A 26469-nucleotide genomic window follows, 5' to 3' on the forward strand; every position below is an offset into this window, starting at 1 on the left:
CGCTCGGGTCGGCCGCAGCTCAAGAAATGTCATGGGCGTAGACATGCACCACACGCCGCCTGCGTCCAGGGGCTCGAGGGCGTCGGGCCTCGGCAGCAGGTACGCCGGCGACGCCACGCCGCCGCGCTCCAGCGGGTGAGTCAATGACCCCCTGATTATACAAAATCTCGCACTTTTTCCAAAAACCAAAACACGCAACTTGTATAGTTTTAGATTTGGTTCATTGGTCGATAACAGATGCACTGCTTTTAATTTGATTTAATTTCCGTTAAAAATTTACTTACTTTTGGTCTTAGAAATTTACTTTGCATTGGATTTCTGTATTCTGCAATTTTTAATTTAAAATTGTTCTGAGAATTGTTAGAAATTTCATATGGCGCATTTTGTTAACACTTGGTTACTAGGTCACTCCTGAGGTTGTTGATTTTGGTTTCCAGCTGCTTTTGCACATGCTCGTCATGAGATTTGTTTTGGACCTGTATTGATTAATTTTAATTTTTTCTTTTTATATAAAGAATTCATTTTAATTAAATTTGAAATGCGTATTCATAATATTTTTAAGAACCAAACAATTCCTGGAGACGGACAGATTCAGACTTATTGATAGGTTTAAATAAAACTATTCCTACAATTGAAGAATTATCTGGAACAATCCGGCCATCACACAAAAAGACTCAAAATTTCCACCAGATCAATTTATGGAGTGGTTAATTAACCTAATTGTACAATTCATTATTTGATTTTTTGTGGTTATCGTTGCCGTTAATTGGTTTTATCCAGACTAATCTATAATATTTGTTATTTTCTCCATTATTTATTATATAACATTTAAAATCACTGAACTATTTTTTACTTTCAAAATAAGAATCAATAAATTAGTATAAAATTCCCTTTTATTATAAATCTGAACCAGTAGAGCATAATACATTTACATTATAATTATCAATTCATTTTGGAACTCAATAATTTAAACAATAAACAGTAGAAATCAAATCGCTTATTGGATTGCAGCTTAGTGAAGACTGATGATTATTTCATTTATTTCCTAACATTACCTACTACTAGAGCTGGCTGCCAATTCTCTCCCAATTTGAATTTTCAATTTCTTGTTTGACGTTGCGAGAAATTTTCCAAAAGCAGGCTAACTTAATTCATTTGAAGTGCAGGTGCATGGACACTACAAATCAAATTTCGACAAAATCGGGCGTTAAATTTTCAAATAACTCATCACTATATAAATTCCTTTCTCCAACATTCAGAATTATTGTGCATATATTAATTACTTAATGATTCCTTTATTACTTTTTTGCAGTTTGCATGATATTAAATCCTATTTTTATTGTTTTCTATGTGATAAGATCAAAAAATATTAAAGCACTTAAATTGGAATTTCGGATTTGAATTTGCAGAAAGACTGCAGACGGCTCTAAATTCAAAATTGAAAAAAAAGTTCTTTTATTAAGTTTTTTTTTTATAATATCAAGAAGTCCAGATTATAAATAATTAAAATAATTACAAAATTTGTATAACTGGCTAAATTTGCTGTTGATTTCAAATCTCTATTGAATTACGTTGTGTGTACTTGAAAGATTATACAGTAAAAAGCTCTTAATTTAAGCAAACTGTATAACTTCACTTATAATGTGAAGTAGCAATTTGCATTATCCGCATTACGCAAACGCAACGCCCTCGTTGCACTTTCGCGTCACAATTAATGACGAGAGCGTTTCAAAATCCGTTGATAATCTGCTACGTGCCGCGCGGCGAGCTGTGATTGTGCACTGGGAGAGCTCGTCGAGACCTTTTTAATGATCCCTAATTACAATTAATCTATATCAGCAGCGCCGATCGAGACCAAGAAATAGCGATTGCAGATATCAGAGCCTTGTTCTCTCTGGACGACATTATTCTCGTTATGTAAAACATTGACGCAGCTGCTGACGACTTTATGAATACAAAACGAAAGAAAGTTGTCGAGCGAGATGAGATTATTTGAGGAATTTGATCTCGAACATTAAAAAAAACTATCGAAAGTGCGTTTGTCCGGTAATTGGAGACTAAGAGAACGAGTTTCTTGAACACGTGCATGCGCACTCTCGAATGCGTGCGAGACCAATTTCTAATAAATCCTCGCCGTGCGTGATTGCGTGTGATTGTTTGTTTGTAGCGGTGTAAACTAAATGGGGCTCTAACTGCGCAAAGCACGCCACGAATTAAATCTATATTAACGAGACATTTTTGAAAATAATTTACACCATCTGTGTTACAAATGACAAAACACTTTTGATTATTTTTTTGGCAGTGAGATCTGATTTCAAGAATATCAAATATGCTTGAAGAAGGCAATTAAAAATGTCTATAAACTTATAATATAAAACTAAAAAGAAACGATTTCATATAGCAGCAAATTTAGATTTCCTCTAAAAGTAAACAAATTTTTTTTATAAAGAAAATTCAACGTTTTCGCTTTTTATGCGCATAGGTAGAGCACATAATACCATTGCTCTTTATGTAATCAAATCAATCATTATAAAGTTAAATCATGATATTAATAACGAATTATTTTTGTCAATTCCAATAAGTTTTCCATTTTATTTCATCTGTGTTTCCAAAATTTTCTACAAAAGTACAAATAGTGTTTGTTTCTGAAAGTGCTAAGTGGTTCTTTTATGAATTATTTTCTACTGAAGGCATGTTTCTGTTTATTAATTTAATTGAATGTGTGCAAAAAATACTTAATAATTGATTCATGGTTAGTAATTATTTTTTATTATTATTACATATTAAAATATTGTTATTATTATTATTATTTTTTTTAATATTTATTATTTTTTTAGTGAAAAAAAGACTAAAACCCTAACAATTTCAATTTGACAGAAAGAGAAACTGAAATAGTACAAATAATTTTTGTATACAAAAATATAAAATTTATATTTGCCCATCCTTACAAAAGATGAGTGTTTGATCAAAAATTGATTTCTTTTCTATTTCTGGTATACCTGCGTCCCTTTCCCAAAATGTGATTTGATGGTTTATGTTAAAATTCAATTTGGATATTATTGATGATTTAGCTCTCACAAATAAGATTAAACAATTAAAACAAAATTTATGCATAATTAAAACATAATTTATTTTGCTTAAAAAAATTCTAAATTTAAGATCTTTAAAGCCTTTAGTTAAATTTAATTTTAATTCTTGTAATTTTAAAAATTATTTTACTTATTACATTTTTTAATGAATTTTATTGAGAAAAAAATTACAAATATTATTTTTTATTTTTAATTTAAATTAAATAAATAATACATTCTTGTGCATATAAAGAAAGTGGTACTGTCATGGAAGCAAATTCTGTTTCTTTTGTACTGACTTGGTTGTTGTTTGGTATAAAGAATAAATATAATCAAATAATATTGAAAATTAAAAAACAAAATTAAATCACCTTATTCTGAAAAATCAGAAATATCATATGTTTTGAATGCCGGTCAATCGCCGGTCGTCGCACCTGACCGGCGGCCGAGAGGGAGAGGAAGTTCGTCGACCCCTATCTAGGGATGAAAACGCGCGTAACCTGCACACAAATTTCAGTCACCCTCCCCCGCGAACGATTTTTTTTTCACCGAATGAATCGCATGCATCACGTGTGAAGGAAGAAATCAATTTCGTGACGTATGAAATGAAATTGTGAGCACGAACGCAATTTTCGTGATATATCGAGCGAAAGTTGAGGAAAATCGAAAAGGTGCGTTTTGTAATAACGAGCGGGGCGCGTGACGCGACGAATTTATGTGATGGTAAACACGGCGAGTCGCTAAGGGTGGAATGCGGGTGGTCAACACACCGGCCACGCCGGTGTCGGTCACTCTGTCAGTCAAACGAGCAGTTTCGGCCGGCAAGGATGCGGTGGCCGCGTTTTCATGAACAAGGTGCAGCGCAAGTATCAGCCCGCGCCGGCCGGCCGCGGCGTTCGCAAACGCACCGTCGCCGCTAATTTGGCGGCGCCGAGCACCAAGTCCAACAGCGACACCAACAAGTCCATCGACTTTGCCAACTTTGACTTTAACCAGAGGTGAGAGATGTTAATATCATGATTGCTCCAAACAAATCGGTGAAAAAAATTTAAAAAAGCGTAATTTTTCTTCTAATGTGACAGGAAAAATTGACGTTGAAATGAAAGGAACGGGAATAGTCTTTTCTGATTTTGGAAATCGAAAAATTGAAGGGTACAAAGGGAATCTAAAATAATAATTCGGATTTTTCAGTTTTTTTTTATGTATCAAAAATACATTTTAAAAACAAACTTTAATTTGTGGTAATATTAAGAAAAAATGCAACAGTTTAATATGAAAAGTTGTTTGTCATCAGAAGTCATACTTCAGCCAACGGTTATTAAAAAAAAGCAACAGAATTATCCACGGAATCTAAAATATATTTGATGCACAAACTTCAGTTTTTAGCATAATTATTTGTACGTACTTATAAAGAAACAAGAATTAGCAAAATCTGTGGTGTCACATATTTTCTTCATAACAATATTAGAAAATCAAGATTGACGAGCACGTTAGTTTTTTTTTATTCTGTACTATTTAAAAAAAAAAAAAAAATATATTCTACTAATAAGGTGCGAAATTATCAATAATTTTTATTTTCAATTTCTTACAAAGAGGTATAAAGGCTGGTTTAAACTCTTTAATCTTATAACGCTGGCTATAATTACATGGATATTCACTTTATTAAAAAAAAGATTATTAAACATGACAAAATTTTAAATCTACATCAGATCTACATAAAGGAGCTGCTATAATCCAACCGCTTTGTTTAGTTTATCTATCGTTCGAATCAGTAAAAACCTGCCTGTTATTGCTGGAAATTTAGCCTCAAGGTTTAATTTTGCTTATCGCGTGAATAAAAATGAAAATATTGATATAAAAAAGTAACGATTTCATAATAAATTTCAAAATTTTGCATATCAAGCAAGAATTTTGTGGTCTGGTATTGATTTTATTTTACTGCGATTTACAATTAATTTTATGAACTGAGCATTATTTTCGGCGTTTCAAAATAATCGAAAAGCGCAAAGTAATAATTTATTGAATATATTTTTTTTTTTAAATATTTGCGATTTTGAGTGCAAAGATTCTTGGTTCTTGGCCAGAAAGTGCAGCTTTTCTTATCAATTTAAACACTTTCTGTAAAGCGATAATCTGTTATCAGACAATGAGATAATTTTCCGTTTCAAGTGAATCACCGAAATGTTCTCTCTTTGTATCATTTAAAGGTCACACTGCAATTGTCTGCAGCATTGACCATTGACCCATTTTCGCGACACGCATGTTGATTCAGTCGAAATTTCATTTCGCGCCTTTTCCAGGGCACGGCCGCCGTCAATAAATAATAAACCTGAAAGTGGCAAGATTCAATTCAATGCTGCGCGTTCGGTTGTTTGTTCAAGAAAGTCAAATCGTGATGGGAATAGGGAATAGGAAGCAATAAAATAAATGCCGGTCTCCTTGACTTTGAATTTCGTTTCTCGACTCGCCGCCCCACCGAAATTCGTGCAGTGCACTTTATTCTTTCAAGAAATTGCCTTTGACCGCGGCACGCACGCCCCCTGTTCAATAATAAATTATTTTATCGCTGCTCACCGACCACCGGCGCCAAGGACGCCCGATTCGATTTTTATACTTGCACCGCGCCGAGGGTCAAAGGAGAAAAACCACTCTTTGTATGCGAAAATCGCGACCTTGGCGCTACCAAAAGTCGTTGTTGACAGGATAAATAATTATTTTCTTGTCACTTGATGAAAGTGAAAATTGAAAATTGTGTTGCGTAGGAAGAAAATAAAGAGCCATTCAAATTGACCTTCGGAAAAATGCGTTCCAATTTTAATCGAATTTGCGCAGTGGAAAAAAAACTAATTTATTACATAAAAAAAAACCATTCAAGTGGCTTTCTGCGGCGGATGGGGTCTTTTTGATCTCATTGTCAGAAGTTTTAGCAAAATTCTTGCCGTTTTGTACAACAATTCCTTTCTTTTTATAGAAATTGTTCAAAAATTGAATGTAGACAACGTGATTTAATAATTTGGACATTAATAACAAAGTAATTATAATAAAATTTTTTTGTTTTTGATAGGGGGGGGGGGGGGAATATGAATGAAAATTCTGTATAATAACTAATAACCAGTCTGAACCAGTCTATAAATGTGAGCCGTGTTTCTGGCATGCTCTTTTTAAGTTATTTAATTTGAAACTTTCTTCACGTAATTATTAAAAAATAAAGATATAATTAAATATTTACCATATCTTGTTTATACAATTAAATAATTTTAATGTTATATTTTATGGACTTTTCATTAATTTTTTTTATTACGTTACTTGAATGAAGTAACGTTAAAATTTTTTGACACAAATATTGACATTTAAATTTTTTATTAATGTTCATGTTCATCTTCCCAACTCAAGCCTTAAAATTAATAAACATGAAATAAATCTTGGCAAAGAGGGACAAAGCGTGTTAAAGTAAAATTGATGCCATTGTGAGTACTTCAATGTAATTAAATAATAAATCTAACAAAAATACACAAAACTTCTTTTAAAGTCAAATGATTAACACTTCCCCCTCTAATTCAAATTCATCCCGTTTAAAGAAATACATTAATATGCATACATATGAAAATCTTAATTTTTGAGATATTTTAATTTTAAACTGTTTAATAATGCCTGCAAGATTGAAATCAATTGTCACAATATTGAAGCAGAAGTAATGCAATTTTATAATGCCTTATGATGATTAATATAGAAGAGGAAAAAAAACAGTCTGAATCTTTAATGGAATGGGATCGATAGATTTGCAGGGGAAGCTCATTGAGTTGAAATTAGAGGCGCGCAATTGGAGCAGTGACCCGCGAACTGCGCGTTCTGCTTTGCCGGACGGAATAATTAATTCGCAATCATCATGTCACTGTCCGTCCGTCTCAACATCAGATTGGCACCTTAGCTCATCTATCGATTGAATTTCCGTCCATTGAAAAAAAAAAACCTCGCGGCTGTCCGGCGCGGTTCTGCAAAGGAAAAGCAATGCTCATTTATTTATTCACAAGGAATTCAGCTCGCGCGCGCCTCCTTTCGATTTGCACGCTGAATGATTCATTAATTTGCTTTTGTGTCGCGTCTTTTCCTCCTTTCGTTGGCAATCGATCAGAGGCGCACCGGAGTGCAAAGCGGTTAAAGGAAAGACGAAATGAAACAACAATAGGAGAAAATTTGTTGCATAATACATCATTGCATAATTGGATGAAATTTTCATCAATAAATCCAAATTGTAATATTGCTTTGTTTTCTACAAAACTACTGGAAATTCAAATTGAATTTTTGCAATAAATTGAGAACAAAGAAAAATAATTCTTTATGGCTTGTTTTTTTTACCATAAGATCGACTTAGTTTTTGTAAGAATACATTATAATATTACTTATTTAATTATTTAAATGTAAAACCATTTAAGTAATAAAAATATTCTCAAACAAATACGTTTATTTAATTTTTGTTTAATATATGGTTTAAATAATTTTAACTAATTATAATTATTTTATATTAGTTAACTATTGTTTTGATTATCTTTAATTTTATATTAAACCTGATGACAGTGAACATTATGAAAAACCATAATTATGTAATCAAAATTTATTAATAATTATATTTTGTATGAATCTCAGACAGTGTTTTTATAGAGTTTGATAAGAATCTTCTCGAGAGCTTTCGTCTGCTCTTTTTTTTCAATGTATTCTTTGAAAATTGAAATTATTATTAGACATTCAAAATTATTAGCATGAAATATTGACTTCTGAGCATTGAGGCTTTACCAGGGTTTATCATTATTTTATTAAATATTAATAGTGACTTCAATTGGCGATGATTTTAAAAGCATTAGAGAATGCAAAAGTAGATATAAAAATAAGATAGTAAATTTTTTGTCCGCAGTTCTGGGTCATCGGAAAACCTCGACCAGAGCACTCTCACTTTTCCAGCGTCCGACGAAGACAACATCAGCGTCGTTATCCGGTAAGAGCAGCAAATTTATTATATTTTCCTTCCCCAACGACTTAAGTGCGCAATCAATACTCTACTTCTTGGTGCAAGAAGTCTTTGACCTGCACCACGAAAAAGGAAAAAATGCGCGTTTCAAGCTGCACGAAAAGAGTGACCGGCGCGTGGCCCTAATTTGCATAAAAAATAAACCACAAATAAGGGCGAGTCGCTCGAATATTGCGCCGCAGTGATATAAAAATTTGACGCGCGAGTTTTTCCTTGAATGTATTTTTTTGTCTGGACAGAGTTCGACCGTTGAGCGACAGGGAAAATAAGTCTGGAGACGATGAGGTGGTGCAATTTCCTGGCAATGGACAGCTTCTGGTAAGAGCTTTTACAAAAAAAGATAATTTTGCTGAGGGGCCTTCAAAAATTCAAAATCCTTTCAGAAAAAAATCGTTCCCGAAAATTTTGCAATTTGCTAAAAATCACTCCAATACAGTTTAAAGAAAGAAATCAGCTTGTTTATATTATTGTAAATTAATTAAAATTTTAAGATATTTTCAATCATCCCACAAACTTACTATTTAGTCTATTTATTTGTGTAGAAAGTAATTAAAACTAATCACAACCTGTTTTTTATTTTGAAATTAAAAGATGCCTGTGATTATTTCCAACAGTCTGAAATTTTTTCAACGAGAGATTTTTTATTTCAACTTAATATTAGTTTAATATTGTAGTGTTTTACAAAATTTTAAATGAAACTGGAACTTTTAAACTTTTAAAATGTAATGTGCATAACACAAATTGTATACCCTTGTTTCATATCAGCTCGAGGGAAACCTTGTGGCCCAAAAACCACGACTGTTTTCCTTCCACGCCGTTTTCGGTCCGGGGGCGACCCAGAACGACGTCCTCCACTTCTCCGGCGTTGAGAGACTTCTGCAGCTGGCTGTCGAAGGCTTTTCCAGCACCGTCTTTTGCTACGGACAGACCGGAAGTGGCAAGACTCACACCCTCACTGGCCCACCAGGCTTGGTAAAAATTACAAATTTTCAAGTTTTTATATGAAATTTTATACATACAATATATGAAATTATATATACCAATTAAATATGATTTTAGTTTGACAAGAAGCCGGACCCGTTGGACCCAAATCATGGGCTCGTTTTCAGTTCCTTCGTATTCCTGTTTCAACTCCTCAGCCAGAAACCAGACGTTCATTTTGTGCTCAAGGCATCGTTCCTCGAAATCTACAATGAGAAGGTCAGTTCTCGCTTATCTGTTTCTAGTTCTTTTCAATATTCTTTCAATAATTAAATAATTAAAAACAAATAAAATTCAATTGAATAAACATCAAAATAATTATTAAAAATATTTATTTACAACAGGAACTAATTTTTTTGTTTTTCATTCTATTATATCTTTTCTGGCAAATCTGCGCCAGGTTGAAATTTAATTTTGGTTCATTCACCAGAACATCAACGTGTATTCAACATTGAACCATTACTCAATCTCCCATTATAAAGTTATAAATGGTTTGAACCTCTCTTTTGCATGCGGGTAGCGCAGACTGACGCGTGTAAAGAGCGATCAGTACAGTGGCTTCGAGTTTTTCGTTACAATAGAAACCAACCGCTCCTGGCACCAAACCCGACGCCACCCACAACACATATTTCACTTGATTATATTTCCGACAGTCTCGCAACCCTTATTGTGCGCAAGTGGCCACCATTTCCCCGCTTGACACCTTCCCAGACGCAATAATTATACGGACAAAATTTTAAAAGCTGATCACCAAAAACTTTAAATAATTTTCAATGTTATTTCTACACTCAAATATGCATTCAATTAATTTAGTGGCTGTTTGAGGATTTGTCCTTGGTCATTGTGTTGCCTATTACGCCGAGCGCCGTTTTGACCCTGGTGGAGAATTATCGACCCAATCTAAATTTGTAACTCATTGAACTGAAATGCCACAATTTTATAATATAATAAATTTTAAGTAATTATTAAAATGAAAGTAAGGCAAATTCTTGTTTGAAAGCTTTTTTTAAATTGAAAAACCGTACCTATTGAAAAAATACTTTACAAATCGGAATGCAATAAAAAAAAATTTACAATAAAAATAGAAAAAAAGTGAAAAACTGTAAAAAATTTCACTCTGAAATTTTTAAATTTAATGTGATCATTTCACCTCATTACCGTTTTCTCAAGTTGCTACTAATTTTATTAAAATAATTAATATTTAAAAAAATCTAGTTTACATCACTACATGATTTTGGGTCACATCATGTGTGTCGACCTATTTGAATTTCAATTAACAATCGTGTTGAGTCGTGTCTATGGCGGCTTGATAAAAGCTGGCAGTTGTGTGCACAATCGCACTCTATTCTTGTCAAAATTATGCTCTCCCACGAGCTGTAAATTTGGGTCATTATCGATTTTGTCACGAGCACGCTCATTCAAAATGCAAAGCAGATAAGGATTTTGAAACCTCGTGCTACTGAATATGTTCCATAAAAGGAAGAAAATTCCTGCACATGTGCAATAAAACATTATTATAGCCTCAAATAAAATATTATTTAAATTATAATTTTATAGAATTGAAGAGATCATCGGGCTTTACCTTGTTAAAATTGTTTTTATTAAAAAACAAAACAGCTCTACCAGTTTCGGCCACGTTCTTCAATGAGAAAAAGCCCGATCTCTTCATTTCCATGATCATCTCCTCAAGAGTGTCAATTGAGCAAAATATATTTTTTTTTTATAGCTCGTTTATTTCTCTTAAAATTAAATAAATAGAAAATGTTTTCTTTTCTCTTTTTAAGGTGATCGACCTTCTGAACCCTGGTTCTGCCAGGAAACCCTTGTCAGTGCGATGGTCCAAGAAGAGCCGCGGCTTTTTCGTCGAGAACCTTTTCACCGTCGACTGCGAGCAGCTCGACGACTTGCTGGCCGTTTTGGAAGAAGGTGACGCAGCCAAATTATTATTTTCTTTCAATATATCTTTATCTAATTTTTACTGACACAGGAATGCGCAACAGATCCGTGGGCGCGCACAACATGAATGACCACTCGAGCCGAAGTCACACAATCCTCACTGTTCATATCACCTCAGAGGTTGGATTGCGCAATTTTATCGATGTTATTTTAAGACTTTGCATTCCTTAGATGTCGGCGGATGATGGAGTTTTTATTACAAAACAGGGAAAAATAAATTTCGTCGACTTGGCTGGTTCAGAAATGACCAAAAAGACACACAGCGAGGGAAAAACTCTCGAAGAGGCGAATAACATCAACAAGAGCCTCATGGTTTTAGGTAAATAAAGAAAATCAAACTAAAAGTGGTGACTATTTTATAATTTCTAAGGTTACTGCATTGCATCTCTGAGTGACAGTAAAAAGAAAGGAGGGCACATTCCGTACCGTGACAGTAAACTGACCAAGCTTTTGGCCGATAGCTTAGCTGGAAATGGCGTCACCTTGATGGTAAAATATATATAATTAAATTCCACAAATATTTAATAAAATTACTAAAATCTATCAGATTGCCTGCGTTTCTCCAGCAAAGTCGAATTACACTGAGACGCTGAACACCTTAAGATACGCGGCCCGAGCCAAGAAAATCCGCACGAAACCAGTTGTTGTGATGGTAAATTATTAAAATTATATAATAACATTTTGATAAATCATAAAAAAAATTCACAGGATCCAAGGGAGGCTTTGATTTTGTCACTTAAGAGAGAAGTGAACGCCTTACAGGACGAAAACGACCACCTTCGAAATGCCCTTCAATTGAGCGCCTCCACTTCTGAGCCGTCCAGATCCAGAATGAACAGTGCAGACAAAGGTTTGCCGAATTTCATTTGAATAGAATTAAAAACTTAACTCCAAACTTTGAACAGGTTCTGGCAGACGAAGGTCAATGTCTGGTCCAGTAAGGGGCGAGTGGAGCTCCAAAGTGCCCTGGCCGGATGGCGTTTCGCCCGACATTTCCAAGCTGGCTGATTTGAAGCCTGAGGATTTGGCCAAAATGGCCGAGCACTTCTTGAGGGAAAATGAGGCCCTGAGAAAAGAAAATTCAGACCTGTTCAGCACCAGAGAGGCCTTGCTCAGGGACCAGGAACTTGTGTGCAGAGAAAACGAGCGGCTCCTGCGCAAATTGGAAGACGTCAACTCGTAACTTACTTGATATTTCTGTTTATTTATAAATAATTTGTTTAAAAGGGTGTGCTGCCGATCACCCATTATTCCAGCCAGGCCAACCTATTCAGCCGATAAGGCGCAACTGCCACAGACGGAGGCTGATGTTTGGACTAACCCTTTGGCGCAAAGTGACAGTTCAGTCTATGGGCCACGATTCAAAGTAATACCAGAAATTAAAAAAAAAAAATAGTAATTTTTAATTAAAATAATTTTGCAGCAAGATATTATAAGTGAGAGAAACTCAAGCAAGCCTCCCCATCGGCTCCCAGATTCCATCCAGAAAGAGTTGGACAAGCGCAGAATTGGAATGACAGCCAAGAGGTGATTTTGTTCTTAAATTTATAAATTTAAATTTTAATTGAATGTGTTATTTTTTCCAGTTGAGAGCTACTGTGAGAGAAGATTTGGTTCAAAGTTTGCCGCCGCCTTTTGAAGTGATAAAATCCGTCCTGTTAATTGTGAGGCAGTATTAAAATTTGGAGCTGTACATATGAGCTGCTGACGACACTCGCAAAACACTCTGCTGTGCAGTTGAATATATTTAAATGTATGATTTGGTTGATGTCCAAAAAATGTATGGAAATTTAAAGTTGTTGATCGCGATCGCGCGTGACCTGATTGTTGGCTTTTTGCTGTAGGAGCGTCTTACAATTTGAAGTAATTAAATGGAAATATTAAAGTAAGCTGGAATTTAATGAAACAATCTAACTGATTTTAAAGGTGCACAAAAATAAATTTGAAATTTAGCTTCAGTTCCGTCCAAGTAAAACTTTAAATTATTTACAATTTTGAACAGTTTCATACTGACACATACTTATAATAAAATATAAATGGAATCTGCGCTTTATTGACCTGTCTTAGTATTAAAAAATATAATACTTTGTATGAAAGCCTGTTAAAAATCTTCATTTTGGTTTCAGATTCTTTTAATAAAATAGTTACTTAATTAATTAAGAACAAAAGTTCTTTTATTTTATTTTCAATCACTTAAGAGAATATAAAAGTAAGAAATTAACGATGAATAGATTCAAAATGATTTTTCGTGAATTGCCTAGAAACAAATATGGGTTTGATTTTAATAATTCAAAACAAAGCACACAACATAATATGTGAAAAACGCCTGGTAACGACTGTGGTATACTATCCGCTATACAGTTGCGTCGACGGGGTTGCATAAGTTTTCCCAGTGGAATTTTAGCGCTCTCGTCACCACGCCCACTTTTCACTTCTAGTCCTTCTCGAGCTGTTTGTTTTGATTCTAAATTTTCGCTCTCTTGAGGTTCCAACTTCAAATTTCGACTAAAAATCGTTTTCTAATTTATTATATTATATTTTTTTCGTAACTGCATTGAAATGTGATATCTGAAATCGTGTAAATCGCCTCGAAGTGCTTCTCCTAAATCAAAGACAAATGGACGCAGAGGAAAAATCAGAGTTTCCCGTCGAAAACTGGGAAACGCAACAGTCTGGTAAGATAATTTTGAAACTCTTATCTTAAATTGATTTAATTGAAGCTTAAAAATTTCTTATCAGATTTAAAATTTCAACAAAATCTTAGAGCTAATGGGAGAATTATGGTCAAATACACTTGTAAACATTCAAAATAAGACAACTTCTGAAAGAAATTAAATTATAAGTACACAATATTTTCAAAATTGACCGTAAATTTTAATTTAGTGTCTTTTTTAAAATAATCATAAATTATTGCTCTTCAGAAATTTCATTTTAACCTGCTACTTTTGGTAAAAATTGTCAATGCATTAGTTTTTTGAAGAAAAAAATGATCTCCAATATATTATGCATTATTATGCATGCCATTGTAGTAATTAAACCTTTCAAAATACTATTTGACTAATAACCAAGCTGCGTTCTCATTTGGATTTTAAAAGAATAATTACATGTCAAAAATCTCTTGCGACTTTTTTTATTAGATTAATCATTAAATTAAAACAAACGCGAGAAAGTAAGAACATTCATTTGAGTGGCGGCAGCCCCAGTCTGGCCCTGAGGGCATTGGCCTCTGCCACCTCTTGGTCGGTGTTGTTGTCCTTGTCCTTGCGACTGTCTCCTCGGTGCTTGCGATCTCTGTCCTTGTCGCGATCCCTCTCCTTGTCTCGCTTCGACTTGTCACTTTTCCTGCGATAATCAATTTCCCTCTGGCCTCGGTGCCGCCCTAAAATGAAATGAAAGAAATTATTTAAGAAAACTTCAAATCAATCCGGAATTACCAGAAGGAGACGTTGACCTTGACCTGGATCTCCGTTTGCTCCTTTCGGGACTCCGTCTCCTCTTTTCGCGGTCTCGATCTCTTTCTCGCTCTCTGTCTTTTTCTCTGCGTCTGAAATTTTTTTTTAAATTTATTTTGATTAATTTATTTACATTCATTATTAAGCTACCGTCTGTCTGTCCTATCTGAATCCCTATCTTTCTTTGGCCTCGGTGATCTTGACCTTGACCGAGAACGTCTCCTCGAAGGTTCGACCTCCCTGCTGGCCTTTTTCGGCTTTTCCTCTTCGTCACTCGAGTCGCTCGCCTCCAAATCCTCGTCCAACACGCAAACTCGTGGGTCAAGTTCATTGTTTTCTTCAAGAACATGTCGTTTCTGAAATTTTTTAAAGTTTTAAAACTTGAAATAAAAAAGGCCACATTTTTATAAATCGAAATTTTAGATTACAATGTTAAAAAAAGCTCAAATAAATTGTGAGTTGATTTACAACAAATTTTAAAGAAAAAGATTAAAATTTTAACCAAATTTTTGTCTTACTTGAATTCTTGGTAAAATGACATCCAGAAATCGTTCCTCTCTCAGCAAGTTGTCGATAAACTCATCCACTGTGAGGAGGACGTAATCTAATACAAAATAAATCAATGAAATTGTATATATAATTTTTTCCTAATAAGATATCGCTTACTGCCTTCTCTGTTCATCATCCTCAGTTTACGGTAGTCGTTCAGCAAAGGCTCCAAATATTTGTAAACGTCCTGAGACGCACCAGTCAATCGCATGTAGTAAGCCCCGAGTGCGCGAACGTACCTTAATTTATACAAAAAATTTAAGCCTTTTTAATATTTATTATTATTTCCATTACTTGAACTCCTCGTTTTTAATGAATTCAATGATGATGTCTTTCTCTGGCTGGATTTGGAGCATTTTCAAAACGAGGCAGATGAAATTCGTCGGCTGAATGTTGCCGCCGAAAATGCCTCCGATCGAACGCAACTCGATGGCCTTATCCACGAGCAATTCGGCTGGAATGAATTTCAATAAATAATATTTTACAGGAGAAAAATACACATACCCGTTAGAGCAAAGCATTCTTCTTTCCAGTACCGGCAATCGTACACTCGGGACCGAATGATCTTTTCGACCAAGTGCTGCGGATTCGTTCCTCTGATGGATTTCGCGTCTTTCACTGTCCGGTTCGCCATTTTTTCGAATTTAAAGTTTCTAAACTCTTGATTCGTGCAGTATTTGGGCACCAAAGCGCCGCAAATTAGTCGATTTCGTTAAAATTAACGCGGTCCTTAGAAGTGCCGCATGTAAACACAAACAGACCCTGATCAATGCAGTGCCACGCCCCCTTTCTGTGATTCGCGCGCATAATAAATTTTAGTTTAAAAGTTAGGAATGCTTTAAAGTATAATGTGTAAAATAGGCAAAAAATTTTATCAATTTAGTCAGAGGGCAAAACTTGATCCCAAAAAATTTTAATATTAAATTGTACTAGGTGATATTTTTTCTTTATCATTTTTTTTGCACTAGGCGTTTTAAATTTTTTTAGTAAGAAATTATTATTTTATAAAATTTATATTTTTTAAAAAATGTTTTATTAAAGCTGCGCCTGAAGAAAATTTGCAACTATCAATTAGCTTTGTTTTGACTTGTTGCAAGTAACTAAATGAGAATTTTTTTGTATACATTTACATGAGAGAATATTTTTAATTACAGATTTTTGGTCTTCATCAAAAACGAAATGAGTTGAGCCATTGTCAACTTCAACCAGAGTGCCAAAAAGATGCAGATCGCTTCCTCCTGGGGTCGCACAATTCTCTTCTTGATCGCCATCATTGCTGGTCTCCAAGTGCTGCACCTGATTCTGCTGAATCGACTCGAAGGGAGACAAATGAAACAACAGCAGGAGCCCAGCTTTTCCAATGTCGAAAGCAATCCTGTGCCCATTTACCTGGTCGGACGACACGAGCAAGAGGAACATCCAGCTCCAGTCACTTCAGTAATTTGGAATATAATAATAAAATTCTAATTTTAATTAATAAAAATTCTCTTTTAGATTGAAAGTCATTTTTCCGAGCTGCTTCGAATGCTGCAGCGAGGCGGAGTGTTGGACACAAGTGGACAGTACAGGGTGGTGCCATCGTTGGCCGTGGCCAACAGCCACACCAGCATTTTCCCGTTGCCAGACATATCTCTAGTCACCCAGTGCTCTTCGCACCACCTCAGGGAAACAATCAAACTCGCCTCCAGGTGGCAGGGGCCCATCTCTGTGGCCATCTTCTCAGAAATCCACGACCTGGGCTCCACCTTGTGGGACATTGCCCGGCTCCGCTTCTGCCACTCCTCGGTCAGGCAAAACGTGTCCTTCCAACTAGTCAGTCCCCTTGGGGCAGCCATTCATCGGACGCCGATTCTGCCCACGGACGCCGTCGGCCACTGCAACTTTGAGAACGGCCCCTCTGGCCGAAAGAACTACGCCCGCACCCAGGTGCCCTACCCTGTCAACCTGCTGAGGAATGTGGCAAGAAAAGCCGCCCAGACCGAGTTTGTCTTTGTCGTTGATGTGGACATGCTGCCCTCGGCGCGTCTCAGGGAAATGTTTCTCGCCTTCGCCTCGAGAGCGAAACTTTTCAAGGAATCTCAACAAGACGACAAAACGGTTTACGTTGTACCTACCTTTGAACTGAGGTCAGGGTCGGATGTCCCTGAAAGCAAACAGCAACTTCTGACGCTTGCGGAGGAGGGGTCTGTCCGACCTTTTTATTTTGAGCTTTGTTGGAAATGTCAGGTACTGAAAATTTGATACTGAATTAATTTTTTTATTTTAAATTTGTCTCTAAATCTCTAGATGCACACAGATTATGAAGCTTGGCAGAAAGAGCCGCCCAAACAGAACTTGGTTCCGATCTTCGAAGTTTTGTGGAAAGACCCGTGGGAGCCTTTCTACATTTCAAGGAACTCTGCCCCTTTCTACGATGAGAGATTCAAGCAATACGGTTTCAACAGAATTAGTCAAGTAATAAACTGAATAATTTCATATTATTTATCTTTGGATTTATAAAAATTTTAAATTTAAGGTTTGTGAGTTGCATGTGGCTGGCTTCAAGTACTCCATCCTGGACAATGCGTTTTTGGTTCACGACGGTTTTAAGACGGCCACTTCGTTTCACGAACAAAAAGATGCTGATCAGGAAACCAACAGAAATCTGTTTCGACAATTCAAGACGGAATTGAAGGACCGGTACCCTGAGTCGTCTAGAAGATGCTACTAACTCAATCAATGATTAATTCGAATGTGCCATTTTTTGAAAAAGGAGAGCTGATGTACAAGAAATAACATTGTAGCCTTAAACTGTACCCCTTACGCAGTGTATTTTGAAGACCAAGAAATTTTTGAATTTTTCTAGCAAAATTATGACAACATTAAAAATGTAATAATTATACACATAACCATAACATTTGAAAAAGTAGGGTCAGTAAAATAGATTCGCACCGGTGTCATATATAATGTCAAAGCGCAGAATAGGTTTCGTCGTGTCATAACAAAATCATTAACACAAATTTATATTAAAAACATTAAAGCTAGAATAAAAAGTCAATAAAAACCAGAAATTAGCACAGTGGTATTATTGAATTTGTGCAGTGGTTTATTTTTATGATCTTGCACACGCAATAAAATGCTTGCTTTGATTTTTCCCCTTGCGCCATTTTAGTTTCAAATTATAGTACTCATTTATGGCGCTACTCCGGCAGCGCCAATATAGAAAACAAAATAAATTTGAAATTCAATAATCACTTAATTTTTGAATGAAGAAAAGTAACTTTTAGTTTTAAAAAGTCTTCCCTTCTATAATCTTCCATATAATCTCCCTTGTCGAGCGTTAATTAACCTAATTAAAGCAAATTTTGTTTTATTTCACCGAGCGGCTCCGCCCCCTTCCAGCTGGACATTCTGCAATTTTGACAAGTGTCATGGCAGTCAATGGAGAGACTGTTCTTGTCGAGCAGAAAATCTCTCGGTTGAGCATCACCTCGGAATCGGGCAGCATGAAGATCGAGGCCGAAAGCGAGCTCAGCATCGAGGACAAGCACTGCGCCCAAAAGTGGGGCTTCAAAGTCAAGGACTTGTACAAACTGGCGCTCAGATTCTACAAGGGTTGGTTGACGAAATCCTTGTTTTCAATTCGAAAAATATCCGGGACCTTGATACGTGTTTACTTCCCGGTCGTTCACCTGAGGCTGCAACGGACCTGGATCAATAAAAGCCAATTACTTAATTTAATTTACATAAATCTAAATGATTTTTCACTTTTATAAATTTTGAATAAAGTAAATCCAAGATTATTAAAATTTAAAACCCGGTTTGTTTAAAACTGAAAATAATGACATTATCTTTTTTCGTTTTCAGAGAAAGAAGGAAAAGCTGTGCACCTCTCGTACGACGACAAGTTGAAACTGGTGGCGTACACGCAGCAAGTGGTGCACGGACCTTTTAAAGCGGAGAATTTGCCGCCGCTGGGAGTTTTCGACGTGATTGGCAGAGACAGGAGGTCAGTAATCTTACCTTAAAAGTCGCGGATGACACATTAGCATTGAATTGAATCGCTTCTGGCCAAATTTGCAGAGTGGCCTGGCAGGCGCTGGGGAACATGTCGCAGGGAGACTCGATGTTGGCGTTCATCAATCGGCTCGAGGAACTGTGCCCCCTTTTCGACTCGTTCGTCGAGGCCAACAAACGCGACTTGGAGGAAAAGGAGAGGCGACTGTGAGCAGTTTTTTTCTACAATTATCGCGAATATTAATCATAAATTCGTGTGATGATAGATTGGAAGTGAAAGAGCGAGAAATCGTGGAGGCCGAGCAAAAAGCGCTGGAGGAGGAAATGCTGAAGCAACAGCAGGAGGAGCAGGCGAGACAAGAATTTCAAAGGTAGCTATTTTTTATTATAAAAAAATCAAAAATAAGGTTATCCAGTGATTTTATTTTGCAATTTTTTTATTACTTAATGATCTGATAAATATTTTTAAAATGAGCTGCCAAAACTATTTGCACTGCTTAAACAGTTGTCATTTTCATGCTTTGCCACTTTCTGAAACAAAATAATCATATTTATTTTATACATTTTTGAACTCGGTAAGTAACTCGGTGCTCATTAATGTAAATTTTGTATATTGAGAGAAGCATTAATTCTTGTTTCTTCTGCTTGATTAACGAAATAGGGGTTTTCCTGTTTCCAATGTCGCAAGCTAGATAACGAACCATGTTTTGACTTTTCCTGCTGACATATCTAAAAAAAAACCAAGATAAATCTCTGTTTTTATTATGCCCCCTGTAAAAAACTTCTGAGCTTCATAAAGATATGCCCAAAATATATTCTAACTAGCGACAAAAATAATTTACATCAAAGCAAAGAAACAATGGGGGAGATAATTTATTTCAATATATTCTTATTTTATTCTCTATTGTCTTGTTGATGAAAGGGATTTTAATGACGAGGAAACCCAATTTGAATGCAAATTAATGTGCCTGTGGCTGATACTGCCTCGCTCCAGAAAAAAAAACTGAAAAATTTAAATTTTATTTTTCAGCTCCTTATCAAAATGCTGAATTTTTTTATTTTTTATTTGATACTAAACAAAAAAGAAAAAAAAATGTTCAGAGAAATTGACCCTCAAAGTAAACAAAAATCCTAATTAAAAAACCACATTTTTTGACAAGAACAATTTGGACAAATAAAAAAATTGTTCAAAATCTTATAAAATAACAAATTCGTTAGTTTTAATATTTTGAATTTGTTGATTTTTTTTGTATTTTTTTTTTGTTGCTCATGAAATAGGGTTGCAGACCGTGACTAAAACTGGAAAAATAGTGAATTAAAAAAAAATAAAATACGGAGATGGAATTATTAAAACTTACTAATTTACTGCTGAGTCCCCTTTTTTAACACTAACCACATTCTTGGTTTCAAACATTTTAAGCCGCGCCATAAAAAATAAAGGCGCTGAAAAAGATTATCCTTCTCATGTGTGGAGGGGGACGGCAAATATCAGATATCACGGTTTATTGTCGGCCCAGTCGGGGTTCGGGACCAACTTTTCCCACACACCTCAGTAAGTTAGAGCCACAGTTTGTAGCGTGTCGCCCGCTCAAATAATTTATTATTCAAATTTCCACCGTCCGCAACCGGGCAGAGATTTACGTTTGACACTCGAAAATTCTGTCACGCGCCGAGCTTTTTCTCATTGAGATGGGCAGCAGCGACTTCCTCTGAAAAGTTTCATTCGCTTTGCGCGAGACCAATATCGCTCTGTGTCGCGCATGCATTGTTATCGCGGCGGCCGCAGAGAGCAGGTGGTGCGTGAACAGTCAAGGGCAGCCCCGACTGCAGGTAATTTAAGCAGTGCATGCATGTGCGCTTTTCTAAATCGAGAGCTAATTAGAGGTGAAGGTGAGGCTGAAAATTGCGATTAGCATTAATTTCACCTTGAATGCAGACGGTGAAATCGTCAATTCATTCGAAAGTTTTTAATAATTTTTTTGCCCTAGAATTATAAAGTTTGGAAAAATCCGGTTGAACTTTTTTTCTCAACAATTTGCGGTTATTTGTTTTGCAGACATTCAAAATTTCCATTATTTTCACATAAATCGCATTAAAAAATAACCACTTGATATAAATAATTTGTGTAGTCTTGACAGTAAATCAAGCAATAGTGCCTATTTTAAACCAAAAAGTACACAAACGCTGTTTTTCTGGGTGCAAAAAACTCAAGAGACCAGTGCCGCTTTTTTGCGATTCTGGGAACCGAATTTGTGACGATCATCTCGGTAATTATCGATTTTTTTCTAAAAGAATAATTGCAGCTATTACAGACAGTTTAAATGAATTATTTTTAATTGAAAAAGAAAAATGCACAAAACTCTCTGAATAAGTGAAGTCTTAACTTTTTTTATTCCTTAAGATGCCTTAATATTTGATCAACACACCCTATAAACAGAAAATCAACATGTACTTTTTTTCCTGTTTATTAAAGAAAGACTTCTTCTTTGAATCAAAGAAATTTTTTTTGTTTAATTGCATTTAAAAAAAAAAATTAAATTTAAAAACCATTTATTATTTTTAAGAAAATTGTATCGTGAATTTTTTTAAAGCGTGACATAATTATTAAAGATTAATGCAGCATTAATTAGGAATTAAAGGAAACTTGAAATGGCCAATGGGATTATGCTTAAAAATTTCTTTGAAAATTAAATACAAATAATGAATTTTTGGTGATTTTAATTTAAAATCGGGTTTTCCTCAATTGATTTTGTGAATTGTTTTTAGTTTAAGAAAAAAAAACAATATCCTGCTCTACATGTTTCCGCTGCAGCCATAATTCATGAGCTGTAAAATTATTTTGTCAAAAATAAGTACAAAAATCAACATTTTAAAAATATTCTTGTTTCAAAGTAATATATTTCTGTGAACAATTATTTGAAGCTACATTTTTACGTAAAACAGTTTGTAACAAAAATTTTACACTCTTGAATTCAATCTTTTTTTTAACAATATAATTTTTTATAATTTTGGTCAGAATAGAGAGAAGACTAAATTATTTTTCGTTGGAAATTATACCACAAAACAAATTTATAACTAATATTACTTTTTTATTTAAAGGTTTAAAGCGGTTTAAAGGATGTTACATGAATTATTGCTCATTCTTGCTTCATCATCTCACAATTCCTCCCACCAAAATTTAATTTATTTCATTGCAAATTTGATGTTTTCCATTCCTTTTTCTTTTATATATTTGTTCGTTTAGAAATAAATATTCAAAAGCACTCATTATTTCTACTTATTTATAATTAGAGCAGCCTCTGATAAAAGGCATCGTTCAATTAAAATGCTATTTATTGTTATCAAGTGGCATACTTAACAATATATATTTGCACTTAAATTAGTGATGAAATCAGTCAGTCATTCAAAGTCAATTCTGTTATGGGGAATTTTATTTCCATTTATTTTTTATCCACAAATCCACGAGATGGTTGGTTGACGGCTTTTTTTGTGTGTTTCAGGCGGCAAATCCAGGACGCTTTGAACCAGCAAACCTTCCAGCAGTTCAAGGCGTACGCCGAGCAGCAGTACCCGGACAACCCTGACCAGGTTCGTTTGAAGCTCTTCCTTTAATCATTCGGATGGTGCTCTAATTATTGATCGGCGAAAATTTCAGCAAGCGGTGCTGATAAGACAACTGCAAGACCAGCACTACCACCAGTACATGCAGCAGCTGCTGCAGCGACCGGCCACGATGCCCAACAACCGGACGGCGCTGGCCGACGACGACGTGCAAAACGAGAAAACGCAGCTACTGACCAACGGAGCCAATCTCGATGCCGACGAGAGTGAAGATTCCCAAGGTAGAAGAAGTTTTTGATTTGTCTTTCATTTTGTATAAAATTTTAATCAAAGCAGAGTACTCACCCATCTCGGCGGCAAACATGTGGACAAGGAAGGATATTAGAGAATTCAAAGATGCGATCAGGAGGGAAGGTGGAGATTCTATAATCAAAGTTGGACATGGCGAGACAGTCACTGTAAGAATAATTCATTCAAAATTACCAAAAAAATAGTTGCAATTTTATTAATGTTTTCTTAATTTTGGATATTTTAAAATAAATTGAAGCTGAATGCATTTTTTTTACAAATGCTTATATTTTGAACAAATCTGACAACCAGTTGAAAATTTTTGTCATGTGATTAATTTTAAATCATATAAATTAGATTAAATCATTGAGTTTTTCAAAAACTTAGAATAATTATAATGAAGTATAAAAGCTGAAAGTTTCAATCTCAAGTCCTAGATTTAAGGCTGATTTTTCAATGTTTTTTTTTATTTAATTTTTTTTTTTATTCATATTTAATTCATAAATTTGATTAATCTTTCTTATAACCATTGCATAAATAATTTATTTCCAATTTTCATTCAGGTGAGAGTTCCGACCCATGAGGACGGCACATGTTTATTCTGGGAATTCGCCACGGACAGTTACGACCTCGGCTTTGGCGTCTTCTTTGAGTGGAGCAAACCAGAAAGCAGCCAAGTTTCAGTGCACATATCCGAGAGCGAGGATGACGAGGAGGATGAAGAGGACGAAGAAGACGATGAAGGTGAGCCCCAATTACGACCATATACATTGTTTTAATTTGTCTCAAACACCTAAAAAGACCTTTAATCTTCATTTGTACTGAATATTAATTCGCCGGGAAATCCTTTCATGTCCGCTGCAGACTTTTCTGCATTGTTACGAGGTAACCACTTCAAAGCACTCGTTCACTCCTCAGTATTTGAACAAACTGCATCATGACTTCCGACCAATCCACGCCAATCACTTTTTCATAAGCATTAAATCTCTCCTAAGCTTCTCGCCCGAACATGATCAATTAGTTCTCTCAGCATTAGGGTGATTTACAAAATTAGCACCTTTTGGCAACTTTAGAACTCTCTTTTGTCTGTTAACATTGCTCATCCATATTCTGCTTCAGCATGGAATTCGATTTTGCATTCTAAATTCCAAACTCATCCCTAGTTTTCTTATCAACCAAGAAAGAGGGCAATTTTTATTAAACTAATGACGCATGTTTTTATTTTTCTAAATCAAATAAATCCTGCAATTTTAGTCCGTATTTGTAATAAAGTTAATTATGCATTGCATGAGAACATCAAAAGAAATATTCTATGTGGATTGAAAATGAATAAAATTTCAGAGACCCTTGGCGACGACCTGGAGAGAGGCAGCGGCCAAGAGGGTCAACCCGGTGGACGCAACCTGGTCGCTCGGCCGCCCATGTCGATCGTGGTCCCTGTCTATCGACGTGACTGCCAGGAGGAGGTTTACGCCGGCAGCCACACCTACCCCGGTGCAGGCGTCTACCTGCTCAAGTTCGACAACTCGTACAGTTTGTGGCGCTCGAAAACGCTCTACTACCGCGTCTACTACACCAGATGATCCAAGTACGAGTTTGCCAAAAGTACTTAAAGCGGTACTCAAGAAATGGCACTAAAAATTTGCATTTCCCCTACAATTAAACAACTCAGTTCTTCACCAAATGTAAAATATAGAGAGATTTTAATTAATATAATTTATTTTGATAGTAACACAAAAAGTCATTGAATAAGAGCTTATGTTTGAGTATTTTTGAGCGATTGGACCTTTTTTATGTTTGCCTTTGACAGTTTGTTTTGATAGACGTGATGTCTATTATATATTCTATGTAATGTGTTCAGTTGAGTTTTTGTTTGATCTCTGGAGAAAAATTGCCTATCCAATCAATGTACATCTTCCCGATGAGAATATTCTCGGCGTCCTTCCATTTTTCCGTGTGCTTGTTTTCCTCAATCTTAGCTTGAGAATTGATGAAAAGTATTTATTCTGTCTCCCAGACGGTGTTGTGTGTCTTGGTGAAAAATCCACTCGAGTATTAAAAAAAAAAAAATTTATCGACCTGCAAATAAGATGGAGAAGTGTGATTGACTCCGAGGTGTGATACGGTGAGAATTGAAAAGAAAAATATTGTTTTGCAGAGAATCATAACTTCTCTCCCAATAAGAATCAAGGATAGTATTGTGCTGATAGATTGTAAGTCGACTGTACCGAGAGAGAGAAAAATAAAAAGAGATTTACTGCCAGTCGTTGCCGTGTTCATTCATTTGCCAAACCTTGGGGAAAGAAAAGTGGTTTTTGTCTACAAAATAATATTCCATTTCGATGACTTTTTAAAGGTTATTTCTGGACAAAATGATTCTTAAAATTTTTTAATTTAGGATGTTTAAATCTTTTAAGTAGGCCATTTTCCTTCAACCGATTTTAGATAAAATTTTATAATTAAAAATGAGTGAGAAATTTAAAAGTACATGTGAAAATAGGATATAAAAGGTGACTTTTCATCAAAATTTTAACCTCTTATTTTAGCTTACAAAATGTAAATTTGTCCAATATGATTAATTTCCAAGAATTAAGTTATTAAAACCTATTTTTCCCATCTCTCCGACACAAAATAAAAACTTGCCCATGGTCGAGAGTAAAAAATAAATTTTGTCTGATGCCTGAGTTTGGTGAGAAAAAGAGAGGCTGTGTTCTTTTGTACGGTTGCGCTCGCTCGGGCGTCGGTAACAAAACTAAGTAAGTGGCGCACTTTGCATAAAGTGATCCAGTAATGAAATCAAGAGAGCATCAAGCTGCCAGCAGTGAGTTGTGCCTTTTCGCTCTCACTCTCTTCTCGTCGCGAATGTGCTGCGCTGTCTGTTCCTTTGTGCGCGCCGGTGAGAGAGAATATACGTGTTTTTTTTTTACTCGTCGCCGTACACTTGGAGGCGCCCCTATTGATTTATCGGACCGTGTGCATTTTTAAGTCGTGCTGCTTTTGTGCCTACTTAAGTGCGACTCGTGATCGAGGGATGGGCATTCAATTATTTTTTCCAATAACACTGCACGCCTGGAAAGAGAAGCGTGGCCCACTCGCGCATTGTGAGTCGCCCGCCCGCCGCCAACAGCACTTTACTTACTCGACGGTCTCGGCCCTTGCTTCTTGTATTGAGCCGAAAACACGCGCGCGCTTTGTGCACCCCCATTCAAGATGCGCGCAGCGTTGTTAAGCACGAAGTCCGCCTTCTCAAATTATCAAAATTTGGACCTGGCCAAAAACAAAATAGCTATAAAAATAAGTTAATTTGATCGGTCGAATGAGAGGGTATGCAACCCGCGGGGTGGGCCCGTCAAACGGGATGCAAACATTTACTTATCGCAGGGGTTTCGGACCAATTAGATGCTGGGGAGGTTAAGTTGGAAGATATATTTAGCAATTGTATTGCAAAGTATAGTTTGGTTTTTTAATACAGAAAAAATTCTCGTTCTTAAAAGAGGACATTGAAAATAATAATAAAAAATACGCTTCTTCCTTCAGTTTTTTGTTTCAGTTTTGTTAAAAACATTCGTTTTCTCTTCTTTAATTTTTCTGCAGA

General features: G+C 35.5%; 4 protein-coding genes across 6 annotated transcripts; 3 read left to right on the top strand and 1 right to left on the bottom strand.

Moving 5' to 3' along the window:
* Positions 1-13177, top strand: LOC132201997 (kinesin-like protein KIF12). Of its 2 annotated transcripts, none has more exons than XM_059628586.1 (15): positions 1-135; positions 7978-8058; positions 8331-8409; positions 8857-9063; positions 9151-9291; positions 10857-10998; positions 11060-11148; positions 11200-11347; positions 11399-11517; positions 11576-11680; positions 11737-11878; positions 11934-12207; positions 12256-12394; positions 12452-12555; positions 12615-13177. In XM_059628586.1, the coding sequence occupies exons 1-15, from the start codon at positions 32-34 to the stop codon at positions 12616-12618; spliced, it is 1878 nt and encodes a 625-aa protein (XP_059484569.1). In that variant the 5' UTR covers positions 1-31; the 3' UTR covers positions 12619-13177. The 2 variants fall into 2 exon arrangements, with proteins under 2 accessions (XP_059484569.1, XP_059484568.1); XM_059628585.1 differs by lacking the exon at positions 1-135 and adding an exon at positions 3860-4066.
* Positions 13178-13444: 267 nt separating this feature from the next.
* Positions 13445-18092, top strand: LOC132201999 (beta-1,4-glucuronyltransferase 1-like). Its single transcript, XM_059628590.1, has 5 exons — positions 13445-13703; positions 16184-16466; positions 16524-17255; positions 17316-17483; positions 17545-18092. The coding sequence occupies exons 2-5, from the start codon at positions 16251-16253 to the stop codon at positions 17737-17739; spliced, it is 1311 nt and encodes a 436-aa protein (XP_059484573.1). The 5' UTR covers positions 13445-13703; positions 16184-16250; the 3' UTR covers positions 17740-18092.
* LOC132200402 (pre-mRNA-splicing factor 38A) lies at positions 14149-15796 on the bottom strand. Its single transcript, XM_059625840.1, has 7 exons — positions 15534-15796; positions 15324-15483; positions 15147-15268; positions 14999-15084; positions 14631-14836; positions 14463-14572; positions 14149-14407 (listed from the first exon to the last, which is right to left on the bottom strand). The coding sequence occupies exons 1-7, from the start codon at positions 15661-15663 to the stop codon at positions 14208-14210; spliced, it is 1014 nt and encodes a 337-aa protein (XP_059481823.1). The 5' UTR covers positions 15664-15796; the 3' UTR covers positions 14149-14207.
* Positions 18093-18418: 326 nt separating the features above from the next.
* Positions 18419-25048, top strand: LOC132201998 (Golgi resident protein GCP60). Of its 2 annotated transcripts, none has more exons than XM_059628588.1 (9): positions 18419-18623; positions 18876-19017; positions 19092-19232; positions 19292-19396; positions 22526-22613; positions 22681-22867; positions 22920-23044; positions 23438-23618; positions 24216-25048. In XM_059628588.1, the coding sequence occupies exons 1-9, from the start codon at positions 18440-18442 to the stop codon at positions 24455-24457; spliced, it is 1395 nt and encodes a 464-aa protein (XP_059484571.1). In that variant the 5' UTR covers positions 18419-18439; the 3' UTR covers positions 24458-25048. The 2 variants fall into 2 exon arrangements, with proteins under 2 accessions (XP_059484571.1, XP_059484572.1); XM_059628589.1 differs by having other exon boundaries at positions 18420-18623; positions 22923-23044.
* The last annotated feature ends 1421 nt before the right edge of the window (positions 25049-26469 follow it).

The sequence above is a fragment of the Neocloeon triangulifer genome, unplaced genomic scaffold (assembly GCF_031216515.1).
Source record: "Neocloeon triangulifer isolate White Clay Creek 2 clone unplaced genomic scaffold, ASM3121651v1 ptg000014l, whole genome shotgun sequence".
NCBI classification, from domain to species: Eukaryota; Metazoa; Arthropoda; class Insecta; order Ephemeroptera; family Baetidae; genus Neocloeon; species Neocloeon triangulifer.

What these genes read in the sequence shown, in the direction of transcription:
- LOC132200402 (XM_059625840.1), bottom strand. Translation starts at nt 15,663, where the DNA reads ATGGCGAACCGGACAGTGAAAGACGCGAAATCCATCAGAGGAACGAAT. An exon ending in AGAATGCTTTGCTCTAACGG is followed by an intron (nt 15,484 to 15,533) that starts GTATGTGTATTT and finishes AATTCATTCCAG; the next exon opens with CCGAATTGCTCGTGGATAAG. An exon ending in TCATTTTACCAAGAATTCAA is followed by an intron (nt 14,837 to 14,998) that starts GTAAGACAAAAA and finishes AAAAAATTTCAG; the next exon opens with AAACGACATGTTCTTGAAGA.
- LOC132201998 (XM_059628588.1), top strand. Translation starts at nt 18,440, where the DNA reads ATGGCAGTCAATGGAGAGACTGTTCTTGTCGAGCAGAAAATCTCTCGG. An exon ending in GTGATTGGCAGAGACAGGAG is followed by an intron (nt 19,018 to 19,091) that starts GTCAGTAATCTT and finishes CCAAATTTGCAG; the next exon opens with AGTGGCCTGGCAGGCGCTGG. An exon ending in ACCCGGACAACCCTGACCAG is followed by an intron (nt 22,614 to 22,680) that starts GTTCGTTTGAAG and finishes CGAAAATTTCAG; the next exon opens with CAAGCGGTGCTGATAAGACA.
- LOC132201999 (XM_059628590.1), top strand. Translation starts at nt 16,251, where the DNA reads ATGCAGATCGCTTCCTCCTGGGGTCGCACAATTCTCTTCTTGATCGCC. An exon ending in AGCTTTGTTGGAAATGTCAG is followed by an intron (nt 17,256 to 17,315) that starts GTACTGAAAATT and finishes CTAAATCTCTAG; the next exon opens with ATGCACACAGATTATGAAGC. An exon ending in GTTTCAACAGAATTAGTCAA is followed by an intron (nt 17,484 to 17,544) that starts GTAATAAACTGA and finishes TTTAAATTTAAG; the next exon opens with GTTTGTGAGTTGCATGTGGC.
- LOC132201997 (XM_059628585.1), top strand. Translation starts at nt 3,915, where the DNA reads ATGAACAAGGTGCAGCGCAAGTATCAGCCCGCGCCGGCCGGCCGCGGC. An exon ending in CTGGCAATGGACAGCTTCTG is followed by an intron (nt 8,410 to 8,856) that starts GTAAGAGCTTTT and finishes GTTTCATATCAG; the next exon opens with CTCGAGGGAAACCTTGTGGC. An exon ending in CAAGAGCCTCATGGTTTTAG is followed by an intron (nt 11,348 to 11,398) that starts GTAAATAAAGAA and finishes ATAATTTCTAAG; the next exon opens with GTTACTGCATTGCATCTCTG.